Source organism: Anopheles funestus, chromosome X (assembly GCF_943734845.2).
Source record: "Anopheles funestus chromosome X, idAnoFuneDA-416_04, whole genome shotgun sequence".
NCBI classification, from domain to species: Eukaryota; Metazoa; Arthropoda; class Insecta; order Diptera; family Culicidae; genus Anopheles; species Anopheles funestus.
In genome coordinates, this window is record NC_064597.1 from 19,344,919 (window position 1) to 19,371,495 (window position 26,577).

General features: G+C 40.1%; 6 protein-coding genes across 12 annotated transcripts in view; 5 read left to right on the forward strand and 1 right to left on the reverse strand.

Annotated features, from left to right (window-relative positions):
• The window catches only part of LOC125769083 (uncharacterized), a 447,410-nt gene that overhangs the window by 233,724 nt on the left and 187,109 nt on the right, over positions 1-26,577 (forward strand). The gene's annotated exons all lie outside the window — the stretch shown is intronic.
• Positions 1,068-2,486, forward strand: LOC125769322 (putative nuclease HARBI1). The gene is made up of 4 exons (XM_049437997.1): positions 1,068-1,426; positions 1,482-1,914; positions 1,977-2,121; positions 2,184-2,486. Exons 1-4 carry the CDS (start codon positions 1,314-1,316, stop codon positions 2,447-2,449), a joined length of 957 nt encoding a protein of 318 aa, XP_049293954.1. The 5' UTR covers positions 1,068-1,313; the 3' UTR covers positions 2,450-2,486.
• Positions 2,848-3,683, reverse strand: LOC125769404 (uncharacterized). Its single transcript, XM_049438129.1, has 2 exons — positions 3,507-3,683; positions 2,848-3,432 (listed from the first exon to the last, which is right to left on the reverse strand). Exons 1-2 carry the CDS (start codon positions 3,681-3,683, stop codon positions 2,848-2,850), a joined length of 762 nt encoding a protein of 253 aa, XP_049294086.1.
• On the forward strand, positions 9,356-11,361 carry LOC125769486 (uncharacterized). The gene is made up of 2 exons (XM_049438222.1): positions 9,356-10,146; positions 10,631-11,361. Exons 1-2 carry the CDS (start codon positions 9,996-9,998, stop codon positions 10,846-10,848), a joined length of 369 nt encoding a protein of 122 aa, XP_049294179.1. The 5' UTR covers positions 9,356-9,995; the 3' UTR covers positions 10,849-11,361.
• On the forward strand, positions 11,430-14,473 carry LOC125769246 (uncharacterized). Its single transcript, XM_049437860.1, has 2 exons — positions 11,430-14,380; positions 14,454-14,473. Exon 1 carries the CDS (start codon positions 11,626-11,628, stop codon positions 12,697-12,699), a length of 1,074 nt encoding a protein of 357 aa, XP_049293817.1. The 5' UTR covers positions 11,430-11,625; the 3' UTR covers positions 12,700-14,380; positions 14,454-14,473.
• LOC125764449 (uncharacterized) lies at positions 14,376-26,235 on the forward strand. Its single transcript, XM_049428712.1, has 2 exons — positions 14,376-18,015; positions 25,837-26,235. The coding sequence occupies exons 1-2, from the start codon at positions 15,415-15,417 to the stop codon at positions 26,233-26,235; spliced, it is 3,000 nt and encodes a 999-aa protein (XP_049284669.1). The 5' UTR covers positions 14,376-15,414.

A 26,577-nucleotide genomic window follows, 5' to 3' on the forward strand; every position in this document is an offset into this window, starting at 1 on the left:
GACACTCTTTTTAAAGAAGAACCAAATGAGATGGTTGATTCATTTTCATCTCAAAAAGCAATTCCGCCTAGTAGCGAGAACAATAACCATTTGCACAAAGAATTAGAGACTACAGAAATTTGGTCAGCCATTAAACTATCAGCCAAAGGCCGAACACCAGGCCCGGATGGAATTCCGATTGAATTCTATCAAGCATGTTTTGATATAATTCACAAGGAGTTGAATCTAGTCCTAAACGATATTATGCACTGCAAAATACCGTCTAGTCTGTTAAAGGGTACCATTTTATTAGTTAAGAAAAAGTTCATAAATTCAAAAGGATTAACTTCGTTTAGGCTAATTACGTTGCTGAATGTTGACTATAAAATATTTAGTAGAATAATGAGAATCCGCATAGAAAACGTGATTAGTACCCATAATGTCATTGACCCTATTCAAAAATGCAATAACAAAAAAAACAACATATTTCAAGCAATAATTTCGTTAAAAGACAACATAGTTACATTAAAGCAAAACAAAATTTCAGGAAAACTAATTTCATTTGACTTGAATCAAGCATTTGACAGAGTAAACCGAAGCTTTCTTTTTAAAACTCTCAAAGAAAATGGATTAAATAAAAATATTATAAACATACTGAAAATTATAGGAGAAAGATCGTCCTCCAAAATACTAATTAATGGAACGCTATCGAACGCATTCCAAATTCAAAGGTCTGTGCGACAAGGTGACCCACTATCCATGCTTCTCTTCGTAATGTACCTTAACATGATCCGTCGTTGTGCAAAGACGTTGTAAAGTTGTTGCAGTTATTATTGCAAAGACGTTGTAAAGTTGTGCTGTGTTGTAAAGCTAGTAAAGTGCGATCGTCGGAAATCATAAGTAGAAAGGTTTACGAAAAAGCGCACCATGGATCAGATGGAAAAGATCGCGGAAATAGTGAACGAGTACACTCGAGCCGGTCTCGTGAAGCGATGTGAATCACGTGGATTGTCCATCGTGGGTATGAAAGAAGATCTCGCTAAGAGAATCGTGGAGCATGACTCGACAGAGGATGCAAACGAGACAATGGCTCGTATCGCATAAGAATAGTCGATTCGATTTCGATCTAAGCAAAATTGTCGATCGAAATCGAAATCGAATCGAAATACCTATCGTATACGGGTTTACGATTATGATCGAGTAAATCTGCTCGATCGATTGGTCGAGTAGTTTGTGTTCTGTCAAATCATTCGATTGTTTACATTTGTGAGCGCGGTGAACAAACGTGTCGCGATACATATCTTACCACCAATATTTACTATAAAAGTGAAAAAATGATTGCTTCCTTCTTGCTTTTCGATAATTACACCACTGAAACGGAAGATCTCGCTAAATATCGTAGAAAACTAAGGAAGGAATTGGATCCTTTAGCGCTAGAAGATACTGCGTAAGTAATGATTACACCGCAGAAGGTTGTGTTTTAATAAAGTACGATTTTATAGTTTTAGGAAAAATTTCCGAATTTCTAAGGAAATATTTTTGGATATACTGGAAAAAATTGCTCCGTTCATCACTCCAAAGCACAATCGAGGGTTATCAGCGAAGCAAAAATTAGCAGCAACATTAAAATTCTTGGCCCAAGGATCCTATCAACAAGGTGTAGGAAATGATTTCACCGTACCAATGGGTCAATCAACTTTTTCAGAAATATTTGACGAAACAGTGCGTGTTATGGAACGTGAGCTCAAAGAGTGCATAACGTTGGAGATGACGGAACTGGAAAAGCAGGAGGCACGCAGATTCTTCTATAGCAAATCTGGCATCCCGGGTGTGGTTATGGCAGCGGATGGAACCCATATAAGGATGGTAGCCCCAAACGAAAATGCTGTGCTGTATTTCAATAGAAAAGGCTTTTACAGCTTAAATGCACTTTTGGTAACTACACAATACTACACAATCATAATGAAATGTATGAAGTGTATTTCATGTAATTGCAGATATGCGATCATCGTAACCTAATACGCTATGTTAATGCGAAATACAGCGGGTCGAATCATGATGCGTTCATTTTTGAAGAAAGTCCAGCAAACTTGTTCTTTGAAGAAAGATGGAGGGAAGGGGACAGGCAGTGCAAGATTTTAGGTAGGTTGAACGTTTAACATAATTGAATATATCTAAATGCTCCTTTAAACGAATCATTTTAGGTGATTCCGCATACCCATCAAAACCATGGCTCTTGCGACCTTTTGCCAATTCCCAGCCCAATAGTGTGGAAGCTGAATATAACTTCAAGCATGCTAAAGCACGAGTCATAATTGAAAAAACTATTGGTATGCTGAAAGGGAGATTTAGGTGCATAAATGGAGAAAGACAATTGCACTACACTCCCACAAAATGCGTTCGAATTGTAAATGTTTGTTGTGCTTTACACAACCTGTGTATTATTAATAGAATAACTGAACTCGAATGACGAGCACTTCGCATACGAGCAAAACATATATTCGAATCCAAAAATTTGTAACAAGCACATTTTGTGGACTGTTTAATTGTTTAATTTGAATCATTTGAATCATGAATCATGAAGTGATCATTAAAAATGGAATCCAACGTTCACTTCTTGTGTGCTGTATTTTTTTTCATCTTCATCTTGAATTAATTTCAGCCTTTTCAATCCCAGCACCACATAATCCGTTGAGTACTAAATTTAGTAACAAGTATAATACATATAATAAAATAAAAATATGAACTGTTGATATAACGATGATTTCACGTTTTTATTCCAATATAACAATCCAATTTAACAATAACTTCTAACTTCGCATTTCCAGCACATACGATTCAACAGAACAAAAACCGTTCAGATTACTCCTAATTTTCCTTCTTTTTCAGATGTTCTAAAAATTCTTTATGGAAATTCATGGTACTCTCAGCGTAAATTTTAAAAGCCGTTACCAACTCCGCTAGCGAATCAGCAATCATTTCATTTTGCTGAATTAATTTTGTTTGGTTCTTTTCCAACTCGGTCAATTTCGTAATATTATGGGACGGTTTCGCACTATTTTGGGACGGTTTTGCAGTATTTTGGGACGGTTTCGCACTATTTGTTTTGATTGTTTCTGGGCACGGTACAGGTTCTACAAGCGAAGAACAAGATGGTACAAATTCTTGTACAACCGAAGAACAAGACGGTACAGGATCTTGTTCAACCGAAGAACAAGACGCCACAGGATCTGGTTGAAGTTGCGCTGGTTGTTTGTTAAGGTGTTCTGGTGCTCCGATACAAACGCTATCTTTCACACCGTCAACATTGGCTCTCGTGTTTGTAACATTTAAAATTCGCTCCTCAATCTCACTCAAAAAAATAGCCTCAGGAATACCACCGCCGGTTTTCAATTGTTCCCGTCGCATAAGGCTGTACTTTTTCTTAACGTTTGATTTTTTGTCAGTCCATGTCTAAAAGAAGAATCATTTGACAATTATGATTCAATTTTGTTACCAATCAACAAAATTTGATCATTTCATCTTACCTTTTTCCATGAATTTTTGTCTTTTGCTGGGCCTAAGCAATTTAGCTCCACGCTTACTTCCTGCCAAAATAAAGCAGGGTTCGTACAAACTCCTTTGGCAACGTTCGGGTTTTTCTCCATTATTTGTACCAAATGCTCGATTTGGTCTTTCGTCACACGCGAGGTAGCGTTTTCCATTATGCTGTTAACGTTTGAGGTGCACAAAACTCAGAAAGAAAATAAACCAAATAGGTGTGATCGACCACTCTTGTGTGATGTTATGAATACAGCTCATTTCGTGGAATCATTTCATGAAGTCGTCTAGCAAAAACAAGCAAGACAAATACGATAAAACATGCGACGCGCCGATGAAATCATACAGTGCATGTAGGTAAAACACGGACAGCAAATTATTCACTCAATCTTTAATGGTTCTTCGCAACTGTTGCAACAGTTGTTCGTTCAGAAATAGTGTGAATTATAAAAAATATATATTCGATAAATACTGCACAATACCATAAAAAGCCATCTGTAAAAAATTGTCAAAATTGGGAAAATAACTCCCATTAAAAATAGTCCTACTTCTATTTTAACAGACTGTAGACTAGAGTGTGAAGTCTGTTGGTTAGTGCCCAGCTAACAATATCATCATGCTTTTTCACTTTGGCGTTTAAGTTGCTTATGGGACAGAGTGAAAAAGCATCTTTATATGAAGCTGAGTGTAGAAACAAGGTCTTGTAATGTAACGATGTGACAACTAGCCAAAAGGTGTGACACGCGATTTGAAAGTTCGGCGCTTTTTGAAATCAGTTGTATGTGTAAAAGGGTCCGGGTGAAAATACACGGACCAGACTTATCGGGCCCGATAATTCTGTATACAAGATTTGAAAGTGATCAGCCCCAGCCCCCAGTATTTTCTGCTAAAATATTGCAAAATTTTTTTAAAATAATGAATTCAAAAATATCAGTTTATACGTCAGATCAGTCAGAAAAGGTACCGCGTTTCTCGGGGACCGACTATATACAGATTATAGCATTTCAAATGTGTTTAGTAAAAACTATTTTAAAAAATATTGTGTGTTTTCGTTTATATTCAAATATGTGCACATACTGCAGTCTTACAGTTGATGAGTTAAAACACTCTGAAGCCGATAGTTTTTTTTTGCGTTCCTACCTATAAAAAAGCCGGTTGAGCCGGTCTCGTGGTACGGCTGTCAAGTCGACGGCTTAATAGCACGCCCGTCATGGGTTCAATTCCCGAATGGACCGAGGTTCCCCATACGCAGGACTGACTATCCTGCTATGGGTAACCAATAAGTCACAGATAGCAAGCCCAATAGTGGCTTAGGCAGGCCTTGACCGTCTACGGTTGTTGTGCCAGGAAGAAGAAACCTATAAAAAATAAAATAATCTGGCGAATCTGGTTGTCAGTGGGAAGTGCATGTTTGCATGAGCGATTTGATTTTTTAAAACAAAATCTCCTTGCTACACTGACATATTTCAAACTAAAAGAAAAACTTTGAATTATTTGTAGTGTGTCTGTACAGATTTTGGAAAATTTATAATATATAAGATTGCCTATTCTGCCATGATGTCGTTTTATTTTTCAGTTCGCACAAAAATATGTTATGGTAACTCAACACTCTCATGTAGTTTTTAACGTTATATATAAAACATATGTTTGTCTTAATTAATTAAGAAGTTTCGTTATTTATAATATCCGTGATATAAATGAAACGTAATCTTTAATAACCAACAAAATAATCAAAAAGTATTGAAGAAAAGATAGTTTAACAGTTCTCGATATACCCTCACCCAGTCGAAACGACCTCGATCGAAATGATGCTTTCGCGATATCAATTGTCGACAAAACTGTCGACTGCTCGATTTGCCCCATACATTTTGTCAACAGACTGAAGCTGACATTTCGATTTCGATTTCGATCGGCTCTTCCGTCCTTTCACGATAGCAAAATGAATTGTGTTCAACCAAAATGAACACTTCTCGACAGGATTTCGATTTCGATCGTAATCGAATTCTTATGCGATACAAGCCAATGTTCGAGGACGTGGAAACCGATGATAAGACCGTGACGACAATGGTTAAAACGGAATCTTGTGTGGAGAAGCGTGTTTATTCGTTTCGTGACGTCGAGGAAGCAATTGATTCCTACGGGGACGACGTGAAAAAGGACGTAAAATTGTGGATTCGCGAATTCGAAGATATAGCCAAAATGGTGAAATGGACGGATGATCAAAAGTTCGTCATGTGCCGTAAGAAGTTGATCGGAACCGCGCGTAGTTTTGTGCAAACGCAGGAGGGAATAACGTGTTACGACATGTTGCGAAATGCGTTGATTCGTGAGTTTGGGAAACTCGTACGCGCTAGTGATGTGCACCAAAAGTTGGCCGCTAGGCGGAAGCGAGAGAATGAAACAATGTTACCCCGTGCCTACATGCTTAGCAATTGTCGCGTTTGCGAACGCGACAATCGTAGCACAGTTTTCCCAAAAAATTTTGCGACTTTCGGCGCGACTTCAAGGTTGTTTAAGTTTTCTCGTGCAAGGTTTGTTTATGTTTTCAATCTGGCCGGTAGCGGGAAATTAATTTAGAATTAAATTAAATTAATTTAAACAAAGAAAATTATAATAAATAGTAAATTTATTGTTTTGATGAAGTTGATGAGAAAGGCAAGTTTTTTAAGCCTAATGACGATGTTTCAAAACAACGAACCATCAAGAAAGCTCGTGGCAGGATGCTGCTGACTCCTGTGATACAAATAACGGCTGTTGCTAACAGTACCGCAGATTTGTCCGTTTTGTTTTCTTGTGTGTTTGACGCTGGAAAATCTTGTTATAATTTTTTCCGGTAGCCAGAAAGAATTGTAACAAGATAAATAGGTGAACGAAGATGTGTTTGCCCACCGCGTCATACAACGGGCAAAATAGAATTGGGATCGGCAGCTTCGAGTAGCATAAAGGTAAAAATCTTCGAATACGGGTAATCAAACGTGTATGGCTTTTTTCTCATTTCATGACCGTCACCGTACCCTCAATATACAGGTATTCATAACCACGATTCCAACACAGCTTCCAAACTACCATCAATATACAGGTATTCATAACCACGATTCCAACACAGCTTCCAAAAGGGATCGAACACTGTGCTGTGGACTATCTAATATTTTTTAACTCTATTTTTTTAACTCTAATATTTTTGCTAATTAATTAATTTAATTAATTATTAATTATTTTTTAATTAATTTATATTGTTCAAGCAAGTTCAACATACAAGTAATAAATTCATAAATAATGCAGCCAAGCATTTGTCTTCTTCTTCTTCTATTTTTTGAAGCATTTGTCCACGATATGGGATTTTTGTTTTGAATTAACAACGATTTTTCTGTTTTAAAAATAATATTGACATTCACAATAATTATATACAAATCCTGCGTACTTTTAAAAAATAAATAGCACTCGATTTGTTAATTTAATTTACAATATTTAATAACACTCAAAATATTTAATTTTTTAATTTGTATTAGTTTACCTTGGTATTGCCATGTTTACCTTGTTATTACAGAAAACTGTCATGGCGTCAAGTCGCGCTTCGAATCGCGATTTTTCGCTGAAAATACACGTATAGCGACTTTTCACAATTTTTTTTATATGGAGTTTCGCAAAATTTTTCTGATTCGCGTTCGCAAACGCGACAATTGCTAAGCGTTTAGAGCCGGGGTTAGAATACACATATGCAATGCAGCGTATCGCCCAAGTCGTGCGGTTGGACGAAGTGAGCTTGTGTGAGTACATCGTGGATGGAGCGACCAGAGACACAAGCGAGCGCGCGTTGTTATACGAAGCGAAAGACATAGAAACGTTGAAAAACAAGCTTGAATTCATGGAAAGAGCCAATAAGAAAGTGGGCGCGCGAAAGAAGGAATCATACAAAAACGATAGTGTGCGTCAAAAGAACAATTGTTTTAACTGTGGTAGCGCAGAACACAAACTAGCGACGTGTCCAACGAAGAATAAAGGACCAAAATGTTTCCAGTGTGGTGACATAGGGCACTGAGCTGCTGAGTGTAAAGAAAATCGAAATACGAAGAAAAAAGATGAAAGATGAAATGTTCCGCATGTGGTGAGTATGGACATATCGACAAATAGTGTACGAAACGGAGTGCGAAGAACGAAAACGCGAATGTTCACGTTACAGAAACACAAAAGGACAGTACAATTCCTTTGGTTATCGGGAAGAACGAATTCAGTGCTTTGTTTGACAGTGGAAGTGAACACAACATAATAACTGAAATGGTGTACCAAAAAATAGGCTGTCCAAACTTGGTTAGCAGTAATGTTCGTTTTCGTGGATTCGGAGGAATGCTGCTACCGTCAGCAAGGAAAAGTTCACAGTGAATATTTCTATCGATACCGAGAATTACGACGATTGTTTGTTTTACGTGGTGAGCGACGGATGCATGGGATACGATGTAATCCTTGGAAGGGAATCGTTGAAGTACTTTGATGCCGAAGTGACTCTTGAACGAATAAAAGTTGTTCCCCGAAAAGCATGTAGTTAAATGATGGCAATCGACACCGGTGGATCAGAAGAACTGCAAATACCACCGCGATACGTAGAATCGGTGAAGCAAATGATCAAGAATTTTAAGACTACAAACGTAATCGACATAAAATCGGAAGTACAGTAGCAGCCACTCATTTCCGGACACCTGCATTTCGGACACTTTTTTACCTTCACGCGTTTGCTAGTAGTTTTTAGAAAAACTTAGCGACATGAAACCTTCTCAGGTAGCTTCTTCTACCTCTCCTCAATGTAGAAATGAAAAAAAAGAACAGAAAAAGACGTACTTTCGGAGAAAAACGGAACGAAACAGAAAACCAGCCTGATTTTGTCACGAGCATTCAAATCCGGACACTTTCAAATCGATGGAACATTGTCACCTTTGCATGCATGATAGAATTTCTTTGAAAAATTTAGCGATACCAACTCTAACCTCAGCCTTTGCTTAATGCGGTCTGTTGGAATTTATAGTTATAGCACGAAAATTATTTGAATTCCGTTTTTTGAATTTACGACATGACGATACAGGACAACACTAGGAGCTATTAGTATAAATCGGACGCACGAAGTAAGGAATAGGGATACGAAAAATGAACTCAATGCATGAACTACGAATGAACTTGTAACCGGACAAAATAAAAAACAGTAGCAAACTGACCCTCTAACGTGCAACACATCCTTTTTCTAAATATCACTATAATACCGATTTCCCGATCAGTGAAATTCATACATTTGGTCCTTCGAACCGGATTGGTGAAATCGTTTTACCGTGTTTGACAAAAAGTCACTACGTGAAACGCTGTTGCAATAATCATTAACGTTGCTATCATTGTGTTCGTGAGAAAGCAAACATTTCGCAGCATATTGCTCCGCATATTGGCGCGAAGTTCGTGAAAACCGTGTATTACGTACGCGTGACACAATTAACGTTGTTTGTTTTCCCTTACGTGTTTTGTGATATTTTCGTGGAGTGTAAGTTGTTGCTCCGCAGCAACTTTAACACCTTGTTGACGGGCGATTTTCAGCCAGAACGTGTTGGTATCACCGCATACGTTTGTTGTCTTAGGCGCTGGAGAGCATAGCGTGTCCCGCCGCATGATGTTATTAGTTACTTGGAATCTGTCACACACATAGAAACATTACATCACATTAACAACATTCGGGACGTACAAGTCCGTCCCGAATCAGAAAAGGTCGGCTAAGCGAGGACGGACATGTCCGTCCACCCGTCAACAACGTTCGGCTGAGCGAGGACGGACATGTCCGTCACCCGTCAACAAAGTGTTAAGGTGGCAACTAAGCTTAGCGTCCCGCACAGCTTAGCGTCCTCGTAAAAAATTGCGCCATTGCGAAACGTGATTCCATCTTAACGGCCATCACTCCTACCAAACTTGCATGCAATGCAGCAAGTTGTGAACAATTTCGGGTTTGAATTTCGTAACCGTTAGAACATTTATCAAAGTGTTAGTGATACGAAAAACGTTGAACTTTACGACGCGTAAGTGAAACGATAAAAAATGGAGAAAAAAATCAAAGCCGCGCAATTAAAAAACGCCAAGCGCAAATGCTGGTAAAAAATATTGAACACCCTGTGGGCAAAGCTACTCAAATTCATCCGATTTTAGCATGTCGACTCTGTCTTTCCTTCAGTTGAAAAATGCTCGTGCTCCCTCTTCAGGGTGTTAGCATTTGAAACGAACGGATTATATTGCTCACTGCTTCTTCTTCAAACCGTTTTACCCACATTATGGAGAAATGTTCTTTTTCATATGTCAAGTGATATCTAGCGATAACAAGTGAAAGTGAAAAGTAAACAAGTTCTGTTCTGTGCAGTGACTGTGACGGAATTTTGCAACAGCGGTTTAATTGCTATTTTGGAAAATTTGTTTCATTATTTTTGATTTTTTTGTTTTATTTTGTTTTATATAAAATGTCTTCGAGCAATGACAGTAATATTTACCGGCGACGAAAGCGCAATTTGGAGGAATTGGAGCAGCAAACCGACGCTGAGTGGAGCCAGCTATCATTTAAGACCAGACCAGATGGATCCATAGAAATTCCTTGGCCAAATATGTCAAGTGGTAAGTTGTTACATTAATGGCTATATTTTTAGTTTTAGGTTGTGCTAAATGCTTTCAATATGTTCAAAAAATGGTCGGTTTGCAATGAGTGAAAAGTTCAGTAACGTTTCTTCTTCAGCTGGCTCCGATCAATGAACAATATGTGCGGGATGCTTTCCCTTCTTCATACCGGAAAATATTTTTCATTTCTTTGTACGAAAATATGAATAGACTAAATCGTTGTTTAGTAATTGAACAGGCCAAGCCAGACACCACAACAAAATATAAGATAGTGATATTGAAAAATATTTAACTTGTATTTCGTTAGTTAGAATTTAGTGGTTTTATTTTAGTTGTGTTTATTATATGTAACCTGACAAAAATTTTAGGTTGTAAGTTGCTATATGTCCGTTGAATATAGATGAAAGTAACAGCAAATTGTCAATCTTTCGTTTATGATTTAACTTTAATGAATCTAATTATTTCTTTCTTCTTCTAATTTCAGACGAACCCGTAAATACTAACAATGGTGATGGTGAAAGTGCTAACAATTTTTTGGAAGGTGATTTTGGTACTAACATAGACGATAATTTAGGTAGTTTGGGTATAGATAGTGATCACCTGGATGCCGATCGTGACGGTGATGATAATATCACAGCAGGTTTGGGGACTGCTTACAGTTTCTTAGAGAAATTGACGGGGACAGAAGCTCTAAGATACTGAGCAATTTTGGGAAACCTGCCACGATCGTCACTTAATATGCTTCTGGCGATCTTAAGGCATCATTTCAACATTGATGTTCCAAAAGATTCGCGGTATCAAGGGATTGAGACGGTCCTGCAACAACATTTTCGGTAAGTACTTATGCATAAATTGTACAATTTGTTTGCATATGTTGCAACTAACTGGTACCTCTTTGCTTTTTATTACAGGAATGTCATTCCCGAAGAAGACCTTTTTACGATTCAAGTGTCTATCGACGGGCTTCCACTCTTCAGAAGTTCAAAACGGCAACTGTGGCCGATACTGATAAGGGTGGAAGAATTGCGAGAGGCTCCGGTTATGCTTGTCGGTTTCTATAGTGGACTGGAAAAACCGGAGCTGGTGGAAGAATATTTTCGGCCACTAGTGTTGGAGATCAATGATCTTCAACAAAGAGGCTTGCAGTTCGGCAACAAGCTAGTGCGTTTCGCTTTAAGCATATTTGTTGCCGATTCTCCAGCGCGAGCGTTTGCTAAAGGTAGGACATATTTTTATCATATTTGAAGTGTATATTAATGTTGTTTTTTTCCTTTTTCCTTTTTAGCAACTGCAAAGTTTAATGCAAAGCATGGGTGTTTAAAGTGTTCCATTGTTGGGGAATACATCAAACCGGAACGCAAAGTTATATTTGATTCCGTGAACGCCGAGTTGCGTACGGACGCCGGCTTAAGACAACGAGTGGACAAAGATCATCATAAAGAATGGCGGACACCAATCGAAGATGTGGACAATTTTGATATGATACGCGGTTTCGTTGTTGCCGACCGCGTTCACCTGATTGATTTGGGGTGTACCAGATTATTTGTCCAAGGGTTTTTAAAACGCAAATTTAAAAAGTTTTGTAGATGGTCACCCCAACAGAAGGAAGCTGTATCTAAATTTATGGTGCAGATTCGGCTTCCTTCGGAAGTGAACCGTCCTGTACGGTCTTTCCTATATGTCCGTTTTTGGAAGGCAACCGAATACCGGTCCTTCCTTCATTATATTAGTGTTGTGGTCTGGAGGGATTTTTTTACAAATCAACAATACAATCACTTCTTGTGCTACTACTGCGGTGTGACGATTTTTTCGTCCTCGGCACACCAGCGATTATGGCCTCTTGCTGAAAAGCTCCTTACACATTTTGTGAAGGAGTTTCGCAAGTATTACGGTCGAGCCTATCTAACTAGCAATGTCCACAATTTGATACACGTGGCAGGAGATGTTGCAAATTGTGGACCGCTTGATAATTTTTCCACATATGCGTTTGAAAATTATCTTCAGATAATCAAACGGTATGTGAAATCGGGCACACGAGTAGCAGCACAGGTGGCGGCCCGGATGCAAGAAATTGCATCTATTGAAGTGGCTGCCAATCGTACTGTTCTTACTTATCCCCGGTTGAAGGAAAATGGTGCTGGTCTACTCGTAGCCGCTGATTTTATCCTGCTGCCGAATTTCAAAGATCAATGGTTCTTAACCAAAGATCATGGCATTGTGAAGTTTTTGGAAGTAAAGAAATTGGATTCTTTACTTTACGTTATAACTGGAATCCAGTACGAGTACTGCACGGAGTTGTTTAGTTTGTCAGTAGACGATCCAGCTATCCAACTGTCGTCTACTGACTTAAACATTTATAAAATTAAAGAATCTTCTCCGCGCAGGAAAGTGGAAGTACCGCATTATATGATATTTTGTAAACTTGTATCGTACTATCTACCTCCTTCCTCTCTTGCCCTACGACCTCCCAATCCTCCTTTAGATTCTGATACTATCGCTTTGTTTCCTCTTCTGCACACTTTTCAAACTGACACAGATTTCAGCTCCAACTAATATTTTTCATCTAACTTTCGACTAATACTTTTATTTTCCAGTAAAATAGGCTGTACTTCCATCACTCGACTGGATTTTGTTGCCCGATTCATGGTAGGACGATCGTTTTTACCGCTTTGTGCGTTGTAAAGCTCTCAGTGGACATTTAGGTTAAGCATATTTATAACATGGGTAGTTCAGTGGAGGTAAGGTGTATCATATAGCGAAGAGGAGGGAAAATGACCACTGCAGATACATAGCTTTATGTTTGCCATGCGGGCCCCCATGCTTTGCAATGCTCGCATTTCCGTAAGCCTTTTACTAGCGAGCCGCTGTGTCCTCGAGATCACTACGTTTAGGGTTTGATTAAATGCTGTAGTTTGGTTTGGGTATAATTGTTGGCTGGTTGGTACTAATAAACTAACAGACTAACATTAAACTAACATTTTTCATCATATTACAAAAAAAATGATAATGAAGTTAGTAAATTTGATTAAAAAAATGAAAATAGTAAATGATATTAGTTTGTAACTATTTAGTTTAAAAAAATTGCATATTGGTAACGCATATATTGAGACACGCGCGCGTAAATGTGAGTCAATACATGTATTGCTCACTCGTAATTGTTATGCTATATTTATCCCGAACAATCTCAATATAGGGCGTGGGAATGAGGTGGACCTTCATTATCATTTTTTAATAATTTAACAGGCTAGGCCATTTATTATAAGCTACAATTCATTAAATGCTTTAATCATTGAAAAATTCATCTTTCAAAAAAAAATTAAAAAAAATTGACTAAACTAAACACTTACGAAACTAACAACTCATGCAACAAAAAATTTACTAAACTAAACACTTACGAAACTAACAACTCATGCAACAAAAAATTCACTAAACTAAACACTTACGAAACTAACAACTCATGCAACAAAAAATTCACTAAACTAAACACTTACGAAACTAACAACTCATGCAACAAAAAATTCACTAAACTAAACACTTACGAAACTAACAACTCATGAAAACTTAATATATACAACCCAACACCCTAAACTAATCTAATCTAAAAAAACACTACTCCTTGCGCTTACGCTTAAACGATCCTCTACAAACGCTTTTCACTACACCAGTAGTGTTTGCGCTGCATTTAGCGTTTTGTAGCTTAGTCTTAAAAATTTTTTCCAATTCTAAACTCTGAACAGGTTGCCCTGCCGTTTCTCCTACATCTCTAAAAAGCCGCAGAACATTGCCATATTTTTTAAATTGCACTTTACCACCTCTACCGCTCCAACTACACTCCGATAAAAATACCCGATTAAATGTGAGGTAAAGTGCCTCATGCATGCGCTGCTTCGTTGTGGTGCCTTCAATTTTAGTAGCCAGTCTGTTGAGCACTACGTTGTAGTGCTCCACCGACGCCAACTGTTCGTTCAACCCGTTAAACGCTTCTAGGGAAGAAATGAGGGGAATAATCTCTTCATCTCTTCCCGTAGATGGTACTACAAACGTTTGGCGTTGGTGGAGCATGCTCGTATTCGTATGGCTGCTATTCTTTAGGTCTGCTACCGCTTTCGTTAACGTGTACACCTGCTTACACACTTCTTTCGAAATGTGCATGCATGGGCAACCGCCTGCTGCACCACCGCATTCAATCGGAGTATCCTGCGAGTCCATCGTACAGCTAAAATAATCAAAATCCGTAAGTTATTCCTTGTTAATTACTTTTAACATTTCATAATCATACTCTTTTTTCCGTTAAACTTTACTTACAGATTATTCAATAACACCGGCGTATTACAAATGTATAAACAACACGTTTTTTTGTTATTTTTATTTTGACATATCACATGGTGATGGTTCGAATCAAAAATAATCCATGTCGGATCGAGCGTTCTTCGGGTATAAAAAAAAAACGAGTGACGTCACAATCGTGTAGTTCATTTCGCCTTGTTTTGGTTGTACCTCTAAAGCCAGAACAAAGCGAGAACAAGGCCAAAATTTTGTATGAGAGTCTCTCTCAAATTGCCCACAGGGCAATTTAAAAACAATTACAGTGAGAGTGAAGTGAGTGCAGTACCAGTGTGTTTGGAACAATTAGATCAGCATAGAGATGATTTCTTGTCCGCGTTGTCGAAATTAGAGGAATTAGAAGAGTCTCCGGAAGCGTTAGAAACATTGCTGCAAGAACGATGTGATATGGACAGTGTATATTGCAGAGTGAAAGGGTTTCTGTTACAAAAACTACCAAGTGAAGCCAATCCTCTTAACGCGTCGATCATGCAGGCAAATTCAACTCTAAATACAACGGGAAATTTAGGTTCGATTAATATTCGGCTACCGAAAATTGGTCTCCCAACGTTCGACGGTGACTCAACTAAGTGGCTCACGTTTCGTGATCGGTTCGTGGCAATGATTGACTCTTCAGCAGACATTCCAGCGATTTTAAAATTGCAATATCTGCTGTCATCATTGAAGAGTGATGCCGCACTGCTGTGCGAACATACGACGTTGACTGCGGACAATTACGCGACCACTTGGGCCGCGTTATTAAAGAGGTACGACAATCCGCGGATGTTAGTTCGGGATTACTATCGGAAAATCTACCACCTTCCTGCTGTGTAGTCCGAGTCGGTTGATGAGTTGGCGCAGTTGGTGGACGAGTTCACGCGCCACGTAAACGGACTAAAGAAGCTGCAGGAGCCGGTTGATACTTGGGACACACCGCTGACAACGATGATGTTTTTCAAATTGGCCCCCTCAACCATCCTGGCTTGGGGGAAGCACTCATCAGGGAGACAACGAGATAAGTATTCGGAGCTAATAGATTTTCTTCAGGATAGAATCCGAATTTTACGGTCGACACAGACGTTAACCAAGGTCGCTGAAACTGTTCCTACAACGGTGGCTGGCGGAGAGAGAAAATCTGGAAGGGTGAAATATGTCGCGAATACCGTATCAACGCGGAAGCCTGCTAGCACCTATCTTCAAGTGTCATGCCCGTTAGAGTGTGCTGAGCCGCACAACCTTCGAAGCTGTCCGAAATTTCAGAAAGGAGACGTTAAATTCCGGCGTGAGGTGATAGCAAGGCAGAAGCTATGCTTCAACTGTTTAAATCCGAACCATCAGGTTAAATCGTGCCATTCCGTCTTCCGTTGTAACAAGTGTAACGGACGTCATCATAGCTTGTTGCACGACAATTCACCTTCCCAGGTGTCCATGAACGTGGGATCGAACAACGAGTTGGTGTTTCTGGAGACGGTCATGCTGTGGCTAGTCGATGACCATGGTATTTGGCATGAGGCGCGAGCATTATTGGATTCAGGATCGATGTGCAATATTGTATCCGAATCATTTGCACGGAAGCTGTTGACCACGCGGTTAAAGGTCAATATTGCATTGTCTGGTATCGGCGGTGCAGTAAATCAAGCCAAAGATTCCATCATCGCCACTGTTCAGTCGAAATCAGCATCATTTTCGTCACCGATGGAGTTCGTGATTTTGAAGTCACCCTGTGTTCGAATTCCAACTGCCCTAATCGATGTTACTTCATGGAGTTTCCCTAACGTTCCGCTGGCTGATCCGACGTTTCACATGCCGTCCAACGTCGATGTAGTCATCGGCAGTGATGCGTATTGGGAATTGCATACTGGGAAGAAGCGACTATTGGTCAAAGGCGGTCCTTGGTTGGTTGAGACTCCATTTGGGTGGACAGTTGCGGGAAACACTTCGCACAATTTGGGCTCCACGCAGGTATCGTGCAACTCAACTACCAGCTACAAGTCACTTGATGCATTACTACAACGATTCTGGGAAAACGAATGCAATCTGGATGGACCCGCTCTGTCGCTAGAAGAAGACGCTTGTGAGAAGCATTACGTTGCGACTACAACACGTGATGACCATGGACGGTATATTGTATGCCTGCCTCGCAATCCCAGTGCAGATGTAGTGTTGGGCTCATCAAAGGAAATTGCTGATCGACGCTTGCTTGGTGTGGAACGACGCTTGAGTAATAACCCTGAAATGGAGGCAAAATATAAACGGTTCATGCACGAATATGAGGAACTTGGTCACATGCGTAAACTTACCGAACTGGTGGACGATAGTATACCGCATTGTTATATTCCTCACCATGCGGTGGTGAAGGAATCAAGTACATCCACCAAGGTACGGGTCGTGTTTGATGCGTCCTGTAAAACGTCTTCGGGATACTCCCTTAACGACACATTACTAGTGGGTCCAATTGTACAAGAGGATCTGCTTACGATTATTTTGCGCTTTAGGACGTATGCAATCGCGATAGTGGCTGATGTTGAAAAGATGTACAGGCAGATTCTCCAAAGCATCCCCGATCGGAATCTGTTGCGCATCAGGTATCGAAAGAGCACACTGGAACCGATATCAACCTACGAGCTGAACACCGTTACTTACGGTACGGCGTCAGCCCCATTCCTAGCTACTCGAACCATACACCAGGTTGCTCACGATTACAAAAACGAATATCCGATGGCCGTTGATCGCGTTTTACATGACTTTTACGTCGATGACCTGCTGACCGGAGCGACAGACCTAACCCAAGCGATAGAAGTGCGAAAACAAATCACGGCAATGCTTAATTCAGCTGGCTTCGTACTAAAGAAATGGGCATCAAACGTTCCGGAATCGCTACTGGATGTAGCACGAGAAGATCTTGCGATTCAATCGATGCACGAGTGGAAGGATGGTCAGGCAGTTTCAACGTTAGGGCTGGTTTGGGAACCCGTCAACGATTCGTTCTTCTTCAAGGTTGACCTTCCACAACCAGCAGAAGTGTTAACGAGAAGCCTTGTTTTGTCCTACACGGCAAGCATTTTCGACCCACTTGGTTTGTTGGGTCCGACAATCATCATCGCTAAGATGTTTCTCCAACGGCTATGGAGTTTAAAGGAAGGAGGAAAGGCTTGGGATTGGGATCGCGCACTACCAGGCGAGCTTCAACAAGAGTGGAGGAGCTTCCATTCAACGTTATATTCGCTACGCGAATTAAGAGTGCCGCGATTTGTTTCCCAACCGAAAACGCCCAGCTTACAATTGCACATATTCGCTGATGCCTCTCAAAGTGCATATGGTGCATGCTGGTATGTGCGAGCGGAATCAAAGGTTACGGTACAATTGATGGCGGCGAAATCTAAAGTCGTGTCACTGTCGAACACACATTCGATCGCTAGGCTGGAACTAGCTCAACAGGATTCGTTCGCGGAAGAGCTAGCCGTCCTAGCGAAAGAGAAGAAGGTTTCCGGAAAGTCACGATTGAAGTGGTTGTCACCATATATCGACCATGCTGGGACGTTACGCGTCGGTGGTCGGCTCGGGAATGCACAGTTACCAGAAGAAGGCAGACATCCAGCGATTTTGTCAGCGAAGCATCAGTTGTCGGTGCTATTTGCTTGTGGCTTGTGGCGTGGTCGCTTTGTAGCACGCCGTTGTTACCACCTTTCTTGTTTTTTGGATTGTTACACCACCGACAATCGATTATTTGTAAACAAAGGACACGAACGTAAACAAATCGGAACAAAGCGAAATGTCATAGCATCCGTATATACTAGACTCTAGGATACTAATAAGGCATGAATTTAGGATAGCATTTTCATGAATTTAAAAGAATTCTCTTTTGGTGGCCGGAATGTTGGAATTTATAGTTATAGCACGAAAATTATTTGAATTCCGTTTTTTGAATTTTACAACGTAACGATACAGGACAACACTAGGAGCTATTAGTATAAATCGGACGCACGAAGTAAGGAATAGGGATACGAAAAATGAACTCAATGCATGAACTACGAATAACTTGTAACCGGACAGAATAAAAAACAGTAGCAAACTGACCCTCTAACGTGCAATACATCCTTTTTCTAAATATCACTATAATACCGATTTCCCGATCAGTGAAATTCATACACGGTCCTTTAAGCACAAAGGTCCAAAAAGTTATAATTTCGGAGAACAACGCAATGAATCTCGAATCTCCAATCTCGAAAAAAATCGATTACTAAGACTCGAATTTGCAAAAGCATATTCGTGGATAAAGACATTGAGTTTTGGTCTAAGGTATGTTATTTTTTATCTGCTCAAATGCATTGAATGCTCTGAAAATGCAATTTCTCAACAGGTTTTATTCACTGATGAGACCAAAATTAACCTTTTTGGATCGGATGGTCGTCGATACGTATGGAGACAACCTGGCGAAACATAGGATGGAAAATTTACGATCAAACCCGTGAAGCATGGTGGTGGATCGATAATGATGTGGGGATGTATGGCTGCACAAGGGACAGGAAGCATGCATGTAATTCGAGGAAATATGGATAAAACATACTATGTGAACATGCTAAAAGAAACAGTGCGACCTAGTGTTGAAAAATTAGGCATAGCGAATAATTTTTCATTTTATCAAGACAACGATCCGAAGCACACATCGTTGGTGGCGAAAATGTGGCTTCTCTATAATTGTCCTAAAGTGCTTGCCACACCTCCACAGTCACCTGATTTAAATGTCATTAAGCATTTATGGAGGGAGCTTAAAAACAGAGTGGCAAAACGAAATCCTTCAAATTTAAAAAATTTGGAAACCGTGGTTTTTCAAGAATGCGAACAATTGGAACCCGAGTTTTGCTACAAATTGGTGAACAGCATTCCCAGACGACTAAAAGCGGTTATTGATGCGAACGGTAAACGCAACGCGTTATTAGAAAAAAAGAGTTAGATAATGTTAAAGATAATATTATATATTTATTCCAAAAATTTTTACTTTACTTTTTCCAAGAATTTTTTTAAATTTTACTATAGGATTATAAAAGAAATTAAACTGGAATCGTATAATTGAACATCACACTAGCTTCATGAAATTATATTAGGTTATGATGGATTAATATCAGTTAGAATAGAATGGAATAATAAAATTATGATAAATTTCTATAACAGAATGGTTAAAATAAATGATGTAGTTAATTATTTGCTGTTAAAAACGGTTAATAAATCAGCTTTCATAGAGGAAGGGAGTTGTCCGTATTTGAATGCTCGTGACAAAATCAGGCTGTTTTTCTGTTTCGTTCCATTTTTCTCCGAAAGTACGTCTTTTTCTGTTCTTTTTTTTTCATTTCTACATTGAGGAGAGGTAGAAGAAGCTACCTGAGAAGGTTTCATGTCGCTAAGTTTTTCTAAAAACTACTAGCAAACGCGTGAAGGTAAAAAAGTGTCCGAAATGCAGGTGTCCGGAAAAAAAGTGGCTGCTACTGTACGTACGTATTCCGATGAAGGACGATATACCAGTGCGTTCAAATCCAAGACGATTAGCGCCGTTGGAAAAAGACGTGGTAAAGAAACAAGTAAATGAGTGGTTGGAAGAAGGAATAATTCAACAGTCGTACAGCCCGTATGCAAGTCCCGTGGTAGTAGTGCCAAAGAAAGATGGAAGTTACCGAGTATGCATTGACTATCGTGAAGTGAATAAAAAGATCATTAGGGATCAATACCCGATGCCAAACTTGGAGGATCAGATTAATCAGCTTGCACGTGTATATACAACATTGGACCTGAAAAATTCACATTTTCACGTCGGGCTTGAGGAGAAAAGTTGGTGCTACACAGCGTTCGTAACAATGGATGGGCAATATGAGTTCCTCAGAACGCCATTTGGTTTATGTGTGAGTGCCAGTGCGTTTGGAAGATTCATTGGTGTTGCGAGATTTGATACAAGAAGGCGTGATTATGATATTTGTCGATGATATCATAATACCATCCCGTGATGAGGAGGAAGGATTAAACCGCCTGAAACGAGTACTGGAGGTTGCGATGGCAGCAGGATTGCAGCTAAACTGGAAGAAATGCGTCTTTCTACAGCGACGAGTGGAATACTTGGGCTACATGGTCTACGGATGGGCGTATAGAACCGACTCCGCAGAAGGTGTCTAAGATGCAGAATTTTCCTGTTTCGAAGACAACAAAGCAGTTGCAGAGATTCTATGGATTAGCAAATTATTTTCGTAAGTTTATTCCAAGCTTTTCGTTAATGATGCAACCGTTGTCAACCATATTAAAAGCAGGAAAAGAATTCATGTTCAATGATGAAGCGTTGCGCGCCTTCACCACGTTGAAGAGTAAGTTGAGTAAGTATACGATTCTTTTAATATACAAGCAGGGACGCGAGACAGAAGTACATACTGATGCTAGTAAGGATGGGTTAGCTGAAATACTTATGCAATACGATGACAAAGATAAAAAAGCTCACCCATGCTATTACTATAGTAGACTAACAAACTCAGCGGAAAAAATTATCACTCATTTGAACTAGAAGAATTGGCAGTAGTCGAAATAGTAAAAAAATTCGTTGTTACTTGCTCGGATGCAAATTCAAGATTGTAACGGATTGCATTGCGTTGAAACAAGCATTAGCATCAAAAACAATAAATGCTAGAGCTGCGAGATGGTGGGTCATAATATCAGAATTTGAGTACGAAATAGAACATCGATCTGCAGAAAGAATGCAACACGTTGATGCATTATCTAGGGCAAATATTTTGATGATCACAGCCACGACACATGATGGATTGATAAAAGGGCAAACACGAGACGAAAATTTCTAAGCAATAAGGGATGCAATTGAAAGCGAAATAGAAAAAGAAAAATTTGTTGCGCATAATGGGGTAGTTTACAGAGAAGAGAGTGGTAAAAGAAAAATAGTTGTGACCGAAGGCGATGGAATCATCAATCATAAGAGAATCACACGAGTAGGGTCATTTTGGACTTAAATAGATGTAGGAGAATTTATCGATTGAATATTACATACCCAATGTTGAAAGTAAAATTCAAGATTGTATTGCGAATTGTGTAAGATGTATCGAAAGCGACCGCAAACGTGGGAAGCCCGAAGGAGAATTAAGGACAATACCGAAAGGAGATACGCCGTTAGACACATTTCATATCGATCATCTAGGGCCAATGCCATCAACAAGAAAATCATATAATTACATACTTACAGTGGTCGATGCATTCACGAAATTTGTGTGGATATTCCCGACTAAAACGACTAATACTGATGAAGTACTACGAAAGTTAGAGATGATATCGAATACTTTTGGCGACCCGAGAAGAATAATTTGCGATAGAGGTACCGCGTTTACTTCAGGATCATTTGAACAATATTGTAAGGGCAGAAGTATCGAGCCACATCATATCGTGACAGGAGTGCCACGAGGAAATGGCCAAGTTGAGAGAATACGCCGTATCATAATTCCAGTATTGACGAAAATGGCAGTCGAAAAGCCGGAAGAATGGTTCAAATATGTTAATAGGGTGCAAGTAGCGATCAATAATAGTTGGCAAAGAGCTATTCGTATGACACCATTCGAGTTGTTGGTAGGTACCAAAATGAGAACAAAAGGCGATATCGAGATAAATCAATTGCTACAGGAAGAATCCCAAAAACAATTTCAAGATGATCGAAAGGAATTACGAGAGATTGCGCGCAAGGGAGTAAACTAACTGACTAAAACTATAAGTAAAAAGAAAAAACTAAGCTGGGAAGGATTTTTATGTCCAGAAGCTAATCAAAGGAATTATGTACATTTAAAATGTTTCAGAAATTACGAACGAGCGAATATTACGAATAAACGAGCTAAACAAGAACTCTGAAATAGATGTAAGCAAAGAACTGTTAGTTATAGACTTCTAGATTATGTATTAATATTAGAAATATACCACTTTGTACTAGTATACTATACTAAACATTTGAAAAAAAAAAACATTTAAAAGCACGTCTTTACTTCACGGCTCAAGTGCTGATATTTCTAGTTTTGTATGTCTGTGCTTTCAAATATGTTTATCTATCGTTTATACTTGGTCCTTTCGTAAATTGCTGATAGTGAAAATATTCGGTTTCAAAAGAAGTTCCTGTATAACTCCATTAATGCAGAAAACGAGTCGAAGCAGAAACTACGAACACTTAGGAGGAATCTTCGATAAAACTCTAGTCCTCTTGCTTTGACTGAAACAGCGTACGCAAACGATTATTTAATGTGTTGCCGTATATTACATACTTGGATATTACATTGCAGATTCGTTGATATCTTTCGGATTTCTAAATTTATTTTTATGGATTTGCTTGATGGTCTCGATTTTTCGATTGATGCGCAAAGAGCACATGGAATTACAAAAGAAAAAAAAGCAATGGCGCAAACAACTTTTACTAAGGTATTTCGGAGTACATTACAACCACTTCACTCATTGGTTGGGGATTGGATAAACTTAGCTATGAACGAACAAGAGAGACAAGAAGCTAAGGATTATTTTCTTTTGAAAACCGGGACTGAGGACGTAATTATGTGCGTAGATGGAACTCATGTAAAAGTTAGGAAACCGAAAGATCGCCCCCTGCTTTACCTAAACAGGAAAACATTTTACAGTATCAACACCATGATTGTAAGTATAAAAAAATAAAACTAATACATATAGCACACGGAAGGATCGGGTTCAAATCCCATCCGGACCGTCCCCCCGTAGCAAGGACTGACTATCCGGATACGTGGTAAAATAAGTCTAGTAAGCCAGCACTGGCCGGCGTGACCTCTAAGGTCGTTAAAGCCAATAGAAGAGAGAGATTTTAAAATTCATTTTAATCATGGACCTTACTTAACATTTTTCCGCCCTTTTCGCTTGCGCAACCAGCAACTCGAGACGATTTCGGTCAAATTAGGTTTTACAATTACGATTAAATTGGGCTAAAGTCTGAAATAAGGGCTAAAGTCTGAAACACGACCCCCCCCCACTCACGGGCACTCATTTGAGTGACTTTCTTTCGTGCAGGGTGGTTCGAAATCGGTTGCGTGTTTTTTAAATATGTTTCGAGACACAGACACCTGAGGGCATGGTCGTCGAAGAAGAAAATGTAGCAATTGGTGCCATCTATCGATCCGTTGGAGCTTTCGCGAATAGCTCCGGCCACAGACATGGTAGCGATTAGTGGTGCATGGACGAAATCTAGCCACAAGTGCCATCTAGCCATGGCCAGAAGAAAGTTTGGCGATATCTTGGATACCGGCGGAGCTATGGGGCAAAGTTGGGCCAAAAATGAGGAAAATTTTACGGTTTCACAAACAGCGCATGGAACTTGGTTCCTCGATGAATAAATCACTTTTCACTATGCGAAAACCTCCTTACAATTTAATAGTAATTGTAAAAAAAATCAAATTCAGGCCACATTGCATAGTCTCCGAACCACCCTGTACGAAAAATTGACACGCAGATGAGTGACCGTGAGTGGGGGGGAGGTCGTGTTTCAGACTTTAGCCGAAATAAGACTAACGAGGGCAGTACGGGCTTCGAACGACGAAAATCCGTTCGCCGCCGGTGTCAGTCAGTGTTCACGAGACACTCATTTTTAAAATAACGTTCAATTGAGTTACCGTACATTGCGCGCGAGAAGAATGAACTGGGCCTGGCGGATTCGAACGTTCCCGTTTGTATGGAGAGAAATCCGCGAGGTTTTGAGCTGCGGATTTTAAACGAATATGTTTGGCAATGGATTTTTTTCCATAAATTTAACAGTTTTAATTTTCAATGAACATTAATAAGCACTTTCAAAAAGTAAAATGTAAGTATAATTGAATTTATTTGTGTTTTATGTTGCATTGAGTAAATTTACATTAAGGCCAAATACATCAATAACGGCAGAAAATTTAAAATCCCTACTAGCCATGAATCTGTCAACCCTTTGATCGTAGATATTAACGACATTGAAACATTGGCAGCTACATGCCGTCCTGTTCATTTCCTCGTGAGCGTCGAACGGATTTTCGTCGTTCGAAGCCCGTACTGCCCCCGTAAAACTAAACTTCAGTTCACAACACTGATCGAACTGGTCCGCACTCAATCCTTTAAAAGAATCGTTTGTCCCATGTCTAATTTCGTTTTACTGAATATTCAGGAAATAGTTGAGATGTTGGTTTTACTGAAAAGCCAGCAAGTTTTATTACTGATGTAATTTTTATTTTTATTCCATCACCATAACGGTAGTTGAAGGCCCTTTCTCTCTCTCTCTCTTCTTGGCTTTAACGACCTTACAGGTCACGCCAGCCATTTCTGGCTTACTAGACTAGTTTTTACCACATAGCCGGATAGTCAGTCTTTGCTACGGTGGGACGGTCCGGATAGGATTTGAACCCGGTCCGGCCGTGTGGACTGACGCCGTTTATCACATGCACCATCGGGGCGCCCCGTAGGCCCTGTAATATTGATCCAAATTAATCCTCTCACTCATTCACTTTCTCGTTGAGTAGACGCAATCCTGAAACGCTCCGTGCTATTCTGCGCATTTCGACTATATTCAAGCTTGAACCTCCTTACCTCCAGTCACGTCAACATTATTAATCAGCTGTGTTCACAGTTGCACGTTTTGTTAGGCGATTTGTACCAGTTTATCACCTCCTTTGTTAGGAAAAGTTCAAAGTGTTTCGCGACTAGTGACTAGTGACAATTTATATTTTGCGCAATATCCTTCGGTCACCGACCCCCACTCATCTCATCATGACCGATCTGTGCCTATCCTGCTCGCGCACTCCTTCGTCAGAGGATCACAAATACACTTGCGACGGATTCTGCAAGCGCTGGGCGCATCGCACTTGCCTTGGAGGGAATAGTGCAGCTGTAAAAGAACTCACTAAGGCCGGATCTCTTTTCCTCTGGATGTGTCCGGAATGTTCGGAGATTCGCCGTAGTGGACGCACACTAGTTAAAGAGGAGCTCTCTTCAGCACTCACGGCTCTCCAATCTCAGCTATCAGCTGATTTTGACGCTCGCATTGCCGCTGCTACTGAAACCATTAAACGCACGGTTTTATCTACACTCGATCAACGCCTGGTTATCCGACCTACAACGCACACTGCCGCAACCACTTCACTGGCAACTCACCGCACAACCACTAGTTCCCTGGCGCTAACTACTACAACAGCATCCGATGTCACCAATCCAGCAAAAAGACGCCTTGTCGACCGCTCTCCACCGTCCGCGACTACTGCTCCCGCACTCCTCACTGGCACGGCTCCAATCTCAACATCATCTCATGCCGCGTTATTGCTTCCCCCGGAATCGCCTAAATTCTGGCTCTACTTGTCGCGCTTTCAGCCGACCGCCACTAGCCAGGGTCTCCAGGCATTTGTGAAGGAGCAAATCGGCATCGAAGATGTCACTGCCATCAAACTAGTGCCTGCTGTTCGAGACCTCAGCACTCTAACTTTCACTTCGTTCAAAGTTGGTATGTCGACTGAGCACCGGGAAAAAGCACTGTCTCGTTCTTCTTGGCCGATTGGGACAATCTTTAAGGAATTTACCGACCGTCGCAAGGCATCTAAAGCCGCAATAAAAACACCTATAAACCGGTTCCCGATCACTGCAACTGAACCCAGCATAAACAACAACATCACCGTTCCTGTTACAACCATCGATACCATCTGTAACGATCACACTCCTACGGATAATAGCCCACGTCCTGCGACACCACCACCATCACAGCAACATCAGTAGCCATTTCTCACGCACCACCAATGTAACCGAAACGATGCACACCTTAACCGGAGCCAGTATGTCAACTCATCTCACATCTCCTCCCCTCCGTCGTCATCAGCGCCTGGCGCGTCTCCTACAACTACATCTACTGTTTGCAAGGTTCCTATCACCGTATACTACCAAAATGTTCGCGGCCTAAATTCCAAGCTAACCGACTTCATGCTCGCTATCTCGGATATCAACTACGACATCATAGTTTTTACGGAAACCTGGTTGGACGATTCCACACCATCGTCAGTTTTCTCCGGTAACAATTATTCAATTTTTCGTTGCGATCGTGATTCGATTAATAGTAACGCC

Bases quoted from the DNA above. Each gene is read 5' to 3' on its own strand.
- LOC125769322 (XM_049437997.1), top strand. From the start codon at position 1,314: ATGATTGCTTCCTTCTTGCTTTTCGATAATTACACCACTGAAACGGAA. The intron at 1,427-1,481 runs GTAAGTAATGAT...ACGATTTTATAG, and splicing joins TTAGCGCTAGAAGATACTGC to TTTTAGGAAAAATTTCCGAA. The intron at 1,915-1,976 runs GTAACTACACAA...ATGTAATTGCAG, and splicing joins ACAGCTTAAATGCACTTTTG to ATATGCGATCATCGTAACCT.
- LOC125769404 (XM_049438129.1), bottom strand. From the start codon at position 3,683: ATGGAAAACGCTACCTCGCGTGTGACGAAAGACCAAATCGAGCATTTG. The intron at 3,433-3,506 runs GTAAGATGAAAT...TTCTTCTTTTAG, and splicing joins ACAAAAATTCATGGAAAAAG to ACATGGACTGACAAAAAATC.
- LOC125769486 (XM_049438222.1), top strand. From the start codon at position 9,996: ATGTCTTCGAGCAATGACAGTAATATTTACCGGCGACGAAAGCGCAAT. The intron at 10,147-10,630 runs GTAAGTTGTTAC...TTCTAATTTCAG, and splicing joins TTGGCCAAATATGTCAAGTG to ACGAACCCGTAAATACTAAC.
- LOC125769246 (XM_049437860.1), top strand. From the start codon at position 11,626: ATGATACGCGGTTTCGTTGTTGCCGACCGCGTTCACCTGATTGATTTG.
- LOC125764449 (XM_049428712.1), top strand. From the start codon at position 15,415: ATGATGTTTTTCAAATTGGCCCCCTCAACCATCCTGGCTTGGGGGAAG. The intron at 18,016-25,836 runs GTCGGTGGTCGG...TCGCGCTTTCAG, and splicing joins ACCATGCTGGGACGTTACGC to CCGACCGCCACTAGCCAGGG.